The following is a 7,313-nucleotide window of genomic DNA, read 5'->3' on the forward strand; positions in this document are numbered from 1 at the left end:
TTGTTTGATTGAAGTATTTGCTGCATGTTTTCAATATTTTGTCAGTTGCCTTTTGCAAGCAAAATGTGTCGTTTTCACCAGTGAGTTTAAGAATGAGTGTTGACTGTAAAATGTAACTTTTGTATGGACAAATGTGTTCAAGAAAAAGTGTAAGACAAGATATTATATTACTGCATTACTGTTTTGTGCATTGTTTATTTGTACAAATGATCTGATAAGTTTGTGCGTTTGTATGAAGACGCATCTAGGGATGAATATCACAAATTAGCTTGGACTACGAATGTTTTGGTATGGGGCATTAGTTCATGATTTATAATTGTCCTCATAAAATTAAACATTAAATTAAAATAACATTTTATTGATCCCTGCGGGAGACTTGGAGATATAACAGCAGCAAAAGCCACACAGTGTTCCCCTCCATCACTTTTAATGTCACTGTGTTCCAAAGGAGCACCGCTGCAACTTTCATCTGCATCTGTAGCTCCTAGAACACACACACAAAACAGTACAACAACAGTATTTGTGTCAGTGAGTCAAAGACAGCTGACACTCGCTCCTTCCTCACCACCCATCTAGTCCTATTCACTGACTGCCCTTTTCATGCAGCGTTCGCCACGACGATTGTAATTACACTACCTACACAGCGTTAGTCACGGATCGCTGCCCAAGGTTTCATAGCAGCATCACAACAACAATCAGAGGGGAGAACGGGACCAATGCTAAGCAGCTAAAAGCTGGTCCACCCACCGCAGTTTTGCAAAGACAAGGATTCAATTCTGCTGTTTAAATGTTGAGGGCAGACCTGGCTACAGACGACGCTGCAAGTAATTTAAACCTATAATCTCAGTCTCAAGTTGAGCAGAGCAAAGATCTGAAAATGAAAAGAGACAGCAAAATACTCTGGTGTTGGAAACTAAATCATAAACACTTGTGACATCTAACCACCTCAATTTCTATCAACAGAGATATCAGCTTTAAAAATCATTATGTTTTTTAGTGTCATATTTCTTTTAGCAGCATATGTGGTTGATTATGCATCTTCACGTTTTGGGACTTTTTTTGTGTAGTACAGAGACATACTGTAGCTACTGAAAACAGCAAGGTCATGTCCTCAGTTGTGTTTCTGGTCATTTGGGTTTTTTTCCAGCCTGGGGAAAATGGTGATCTACAATCACACACAAAGGTTTTTCAAAGTTCAAAAAAAGGTCCCATTAAAATAAAATGGAGGGAATTTCACAACTAACATTACATTTTAAAGCAAAGTGTAGAAATCCTCATGCAAGGAGAGAGAATTCACAGAAAATCTAAACATAAATTAATTTTAAAGCTTTTTTGGTGTCTAGTCATGTTCAATTCCAATCAATTCCTGGTAACACTGTGATAATAAATTTACAAATAAGCAGTGATTTTCTACTACATCATTGTCATATTAATAGCAACAGTCAAGTCAACTTAAATGCATTTTGCCCTCTACATTCTTTGGTCATGTGGAAAGACTGAGCCTGAAATGCCCTGTCCATGTGTTTAAGTGGGCTGTTGCTATTCATTTAAATGCAGGAAACAAACGTTAAAGTGCTTGCCATTTGTAGAATATTTGTGAATTCTGTAAGGATCTTTGTTCCCAGACAACAGAACCCCAAAGAACTTCAAGAGATTAAATACAACAACAATTTTAAAGAGCCTCTCTTTGCTGAAAAATGCTATATACAACATCCAGCCTCACTAGATGTCAGCTATTTAATATGTAAAGATACAGTGGAGTAATGGCTTCCTGAGCAGAAAATGCTTCTCTGTTTATTCGGTCCGGTTGCATGCACATGTTAGTCCATTTTAAACATGGCGGCCTAGTGGTTAGGTTCATATTGTAGGTGATGTAGTAACAGAATTGTGATCCATACGTGACCAGTACTGCCTAGTTGGACAGTTTGAGTTTCAAGAGGCTCCATTTCCAAGCAGGTCACAAAAAAAGACACCTGGTTACAATCTTTCTCGTGTTACAGCTAAACAGTACACTAAACTCTGCTTCTGAAAACATCGTAGGTGAGATATTTGATCAGCACTGCCTAGTTTGGGGGCACCCCATGTAGCACTACAGTACTTCATTACAATACTGTTTTGTCACATTATTTCTTTATCAATAAACTGCAGTTTCAATGCTTAGGATATTGCACTTGGCCATATTGGGATTTTGATAATATTTTGATTAACTGTGTGGCACTAATTTGGCATTTAAAAGTATTACATGTCAGAATGAACTTCAAAAAAATGCAAAAAGTACTTTTCTGATGAAAATGCTAAAGTTATGCTATTACTAATTACAGTCTCATTTTAACTTTTATCCAATAGTTGAAAAGTAACCTTGCCTCCTCCTACGTGTTGAACCCCAACTCCAGCCCAGACAGAAAACAGACGATAATCACAACTAAACAAATGACCTCGACTGATGAAGACAATTCATTCTGTTGTAGGAATAGATTTCCTCATTGGCTGCAGTGCCGGTGTCATTCAGGTCCACACTGCAGTTGTCATAGAAATGAGATGAGTCACCCTATTAAGAGAGGACTGATGACAGCTGATAGCAGGAGCAAAGTATGTGGGCTGATCACCACACCATTTAGATAACAGCCGTCATACATCACCGTGTGTGAGCAGCCATCTCTATTGGCAAACAGCAGGTGTTTGTGATCACAAGCGGCCACAGCCAATGAGCAGTGTTCTTGGAAATGTCTTGTGGCAAAGGCAGAAAATGTAATCAACATTATGAGAGTGCAATGAATAGATGGTCATCATTACTATGGCTGCACATTATCTGACCACTTTGATGGCCAGATAATGATTTTTACATACTGTATAAAGGCTTTTATGATACACTGAGCTGTGATCAGACCAATTTACTGTCCTGACTTAACATTATTATTGTACTCATATCTGACCTCAGAGAGACATGTCTGAAGCAAAAGCAAAGCTTCTTCATTTTCTGTCTTCTACACATAGACAAGGCTGTTCCACTTCTATTAAAAGTGCACTTCACCAACTGAGTTTTGCACTCCTGTATGTTGGGGACTCATGACAGATGACTCTGCAACACTATATTTGATTAATTCATGCTTAAAGGTAGAATCAGTAGTATTTGGCTGAGGTGTTTGTTAACACACCAGAAAGACAGTTGATTGCTGATTCTCATTCTCAGGACGTCAAAGACCAACATGTTGGGTTGGTAAAGAATCCTGAGCACAGCAAAATAATGATAAAATAAGGAAATAAAGGCAGAAGACAGGGTCTGTCCAGATACAGCCACCACCACCCACTTCTATTGGATCATAAATGAGGCTTGAAAGGGAGTATGTTCAGTAGTCCATACATTTTTTAAGGAAAATGTTACATATTATGTCTTTAATAATTAGAATATTAAGTATTTCACCAGTCCTAGTTTCCCCAAATCATTTTATTATGCATATATCTAATCAGACTGATGTTGTCTTTTGACAGATGAAACAAAAAAACAGGGAAGTAACAATAATGTGTTTAGGGCAGAGAAAATTTCCAGAAGGAGATTTTCTTGTCAGATGTTGGTTGATTTATTATAAGCACTAAGCAGTGTGTAGCATCATCCCAACCACTGATATGTTGAGCTAATCAGAGATGGTACAGAAAGGAGACAGGGCACCATTCGTGTCATGTGGGCTTTGTCACTGCCCTGCCCCTAAGGGAAAGTCTTGAGTGAACATGAGCACAGATTATGACAGATTCTTTTGCCCTATAGTTGCTGAAGTAAATACTAGACCCATTTGTCTTCACAAGTCGCATATCTTCCAAACACTGTGACAGTAAAATGTTGCTCTTGTATGAGCCTGTGTGTGAGACTGGACCATGCCTACTTCAGAAACAAGAGTGTATGTCATTTTATACCACTGGCACTGCTTGCAATGGGTCATATTTGTTACAAAGCATCTTAGACCTAATGGAAACAAACATACAACATAAATTCTAGTTAAAATGAAAAGACAATATATGTTGGGCACTTTTCAAGCTTTAGGTTTTATACAAGTATGAAACTTGCTGTGTGTAAAGGAAATGCTCACTATAAAACTCAACAACTAACTGTGCTCTTTGATGGAATTTGTTATTTGAGAAACTGTTGATGAGCTGTGGCAGCACAAACCTTCCACTGCATGTGGACACTGGATACTTACTGTGGTAAGCTGTGTATTTGCTTGTAAACACTGACGACTTCTTCAATGCTGTGTTCCACTCTTTTCTAGTTAAAAAGAAAGTGCAGGAAAGAGGAGAGTGTGAGCAGAGCAGAGGTATGATCTGTTTATAGACCAACAGACTTCACAATACAAACATCACATATGTTGCATTATGCTGATTTAGTAATTTCCATCAATAGTCCCTCTGTGGGTTTTTTCTAAAATGTGTAACAGACTAGTTACAATTGAAAACACTTAAGATATATATGAACCTGACAAGTTAAATTTTGACATGGAATGGCTCTTCTGATTTCTCTGTCCTATCTTATCTCATGCATCTTATCAATTTTTATGTCTGTTACCTAACAACTGACTCTACTTTTCTTATATCACCTAGCTAAACAACTCAGATAGCAAACACAGTCTGCATTAAACTAAACAAGTTAGGTGGTGGTAGAGCTGAGCGATATGGCTAACGAATACTATCTCAATATTTTTAGGCTATGCTGCAATATATGATATATGTCGATGTTAGTGGTGTCACAACTCCAATATTAAATTGGAAATCAATCAAAATTATCTTTCAGTTTCAATAACTGAATCAAAAGGTAGAATCTGTGATTATAACAGTATTTGTTTCTCTTGTCACCTCCACCTGCTTGTCACGTCCTTTATTAAAAACACCAAATCATTGTGAACCAGTTCACAATAGGCTGTATTGATAAATCTTGGGCAGAGTTAATTTTTTGCATAAGTTAACCTCACCTGCCATTTCTGCATCACCTTATATTAATGCATATTAGTGGAGATATATATGCACAAATGAGACATGAATGCAGACTGACTTAACAGTCAAGTTAATTTTAGCCTACTTCATGAGACAAAATAAGTGCATTTAGGCAGGATGAGCAGGCTTTAATTTTTTCCTCTCATCAGTAAAACAATATACTCATTATAAATGCTTTATAAAATGTGTTCAGCAGATACAAATGTTAAATTTGCAGAATTTCCTCCATGAAGTTTTTATTTATTTGACAACCCAAATAAAGTCTCCTGTGATCCACCACAACCAATGATTCGTTGATCAAATCAGGACTCGGTAGTATAATGATGGCTGACAATTTAAATTGAAAAACGAATGGCGACCTTAAAACTGAAAGCCACATCGAGTCGTGGATTTGGAGGATTGTAACCCCCCCTACTCAATATACACATTTACCGTAAATTCTCAAACAGTGATGATTTTATACAATATAATGCAGTGCTGTAAATGAAACTACCCAACACTAAATTGAGTAGGGCTAAGCGCTACGGACAAAAGCAAATATCACGCTATTTTTGAACAAATATCTCCACCGATACTGCAACAATACTGGTGACTATTGGTGCTTTCACAAAATATTAACCCTGAGATTCTTGATAGATAATCATCAGTAATGTGGATATAATAGAACATTCTGTTAGGTTCAGAAAATTACATCACTTCGCCGTTTGCAGCCTTACACTTTACACTTTAGGTGTATCATGATATAATGATATCCAAAATTTTTCATAACATAATACAGACATAATATTGATATATTGCCGAGCCCGACCTGGAAAGGTTGAAGTTACGACAGCTATCCTAAAGTTAGGAGAGTTTATTTAAATTAGGATGCTTATGTAATACACTTTCCTGTCTTAACTTAGTGTGGGAACACTGACTTAGGGATTGTTCATCTTTAATAGCTTTTTTCAGGTCCTAACCCTGATTTCCATGGTTACCAAACAGTTAAGATAATATGTAGTCTGGCATTCAAGATGTAATTAACATGGAGATTTTTGCTGGAGTCTCAGTAATGATCTTACATTAAATTCACATGGGCTGCTCCGTAACCTGGCTTAACTATTTAACGTTAAGTTACTTAGCTAACAGCTAAGTTAATTCATACTTAATCTCTTTAAGTTACAAGGCTGCTATCTAAAAGCTCAACTTTGCTATCTTTGGCTAGCTAAAGCACAGCGAGCTATTGGCCGCTTGCCGGTTTGCCTTTATTTTTCTATTTTATGAGCAGATTCAGGGTAAAAAATATTATGTGTGTGACAGCTGAATCTCTGCCACACTTTTACAGAAGCGCCTCCATCCAGAGAAGAGAGCCACCACTCAATCTCAGCATTAGCATTAGCTACATTACCTAACGTAGCTAATCTTTGCCTCCGCTCACCTGCTCCACTGAAGTCACCGTTTCCACCCCGTCATCCACGAACATCTCTGCGGAGTGGCCCTCACTGAAGCACCGCAGACGCGTCGGTACACCGTCCATGATGCTGATAATGAGCCGTCAGATGCGGTGACGCTGGGACAGAAACGTTGCCGTTAGTTTGTTTTGATAGTTCACACTATCACTGGACTCACTCCGCTCACTTCCTGCTGAGGTTGGAGTGGGCGGAAACTGCGCGCACACTCGCTACGGCGTCTCCAAGGGAACAAACCTCTTTCATTCACTGTAGTGCGGAAAACGGCACACAAACACACGCAGCCGCATGTGAAAGAGTTTGACGGTAGTTTTACAATAAATATATATGGTTAATGAGTGAGTATGCGTGTGACTCTGTGTCCCAGTTTATTTCTTTTCTGTTCTCTCATTGGTGTTATGTCAGTGACGTCAAAAGCAGAAATGCCACCGCGCGCCTTATTTCTGTTTGATCTGCGTTAAGTCAACAACAAAGAAAACAAAATCATATAGGAAGTGGTGTGACTTGGCCTTCAAAATAAAACACCCAAAGTTATTTAGTTATAAAAAATGACGTATAGTGTAAAGAGCAACAAAGTCCATGGTATGAGCATTCTTTGGTAGATTCATGGATTAAGCATAGGTCTTTGATGCAGGAATTCCATGTGGAGCTTATTATCGACTTTTACTTTTAGACATAGTCATTGTTTTTAAAAAATCATTTTCTGTTTTCTGCTGCAGTTTGGTTAGATTCAGGCAACAAAAGTTTACGAAAACATTGGGTTAACAGACAGTTAACCATGTGTTAGAGAGCCCTTTCTCCCAGATAGATTTCATGGCTAACTTCTTCTATGTTCAAAATAAACACTTGCACAGAAGAAAAAACTTTTAAAAATTATCATACTGC

General features: G+C 37.9%; 1 protein-coding gene across 2 annotated transcripts in view; it reads right to left on the reverse strand.

Annotated features, from left to right (window-relative positions):
- The window catches only part of fntb (farnesyltransferase, CAAX box, subunit beta), a 29,133-nt gene extending 22,493 nt beyond the window's left edge, over nt 1-6,640 (reverse strand). Inside the window, exons 1-2 of one of the 2 annotated variants that reach the window (XR_014771946.1) lie at nt 6,398-6,640; nt 4,194-4,258 (exon numbers count right to left, since the gene is read on the reverse strand). Coding sequence is in view for 1 of the 2 variants with exons in the window: in XM_084737971.1 (XP_084594097.1) it covers nt 4,194-4,258; nt 6,398-6,496 (164 nt within the window). In the remaining variant the exon portion in view is untranslated. The remainder of the gene's footprint in view (nt 1-4,193; nt 4,259-6,397) is intronic. The other variant, XM_084737971.1, reaches the window with a different exon arrangement.
- Between the last annotated feature and the right edge of the window lie 673 nt (nt 6,641-7,313).

The sequence above is a fragment of the Lutjanus erythropterus genome, chromosome 15, assembly GCF_056507025.1.
Source record: "Lutjanus erythropterus isolate fLutEry1 chromosome 15, fLutEry1.hap2, whole genome shotgun sequence".
In the NCBI taxonomy this organism is placed as follows: Eukaryota; Metazoa; Chordata; class Actinopteri; order Lutjaniformes; family Lutjanidae; genus Lutjanus; species Lutjanus erythropterus.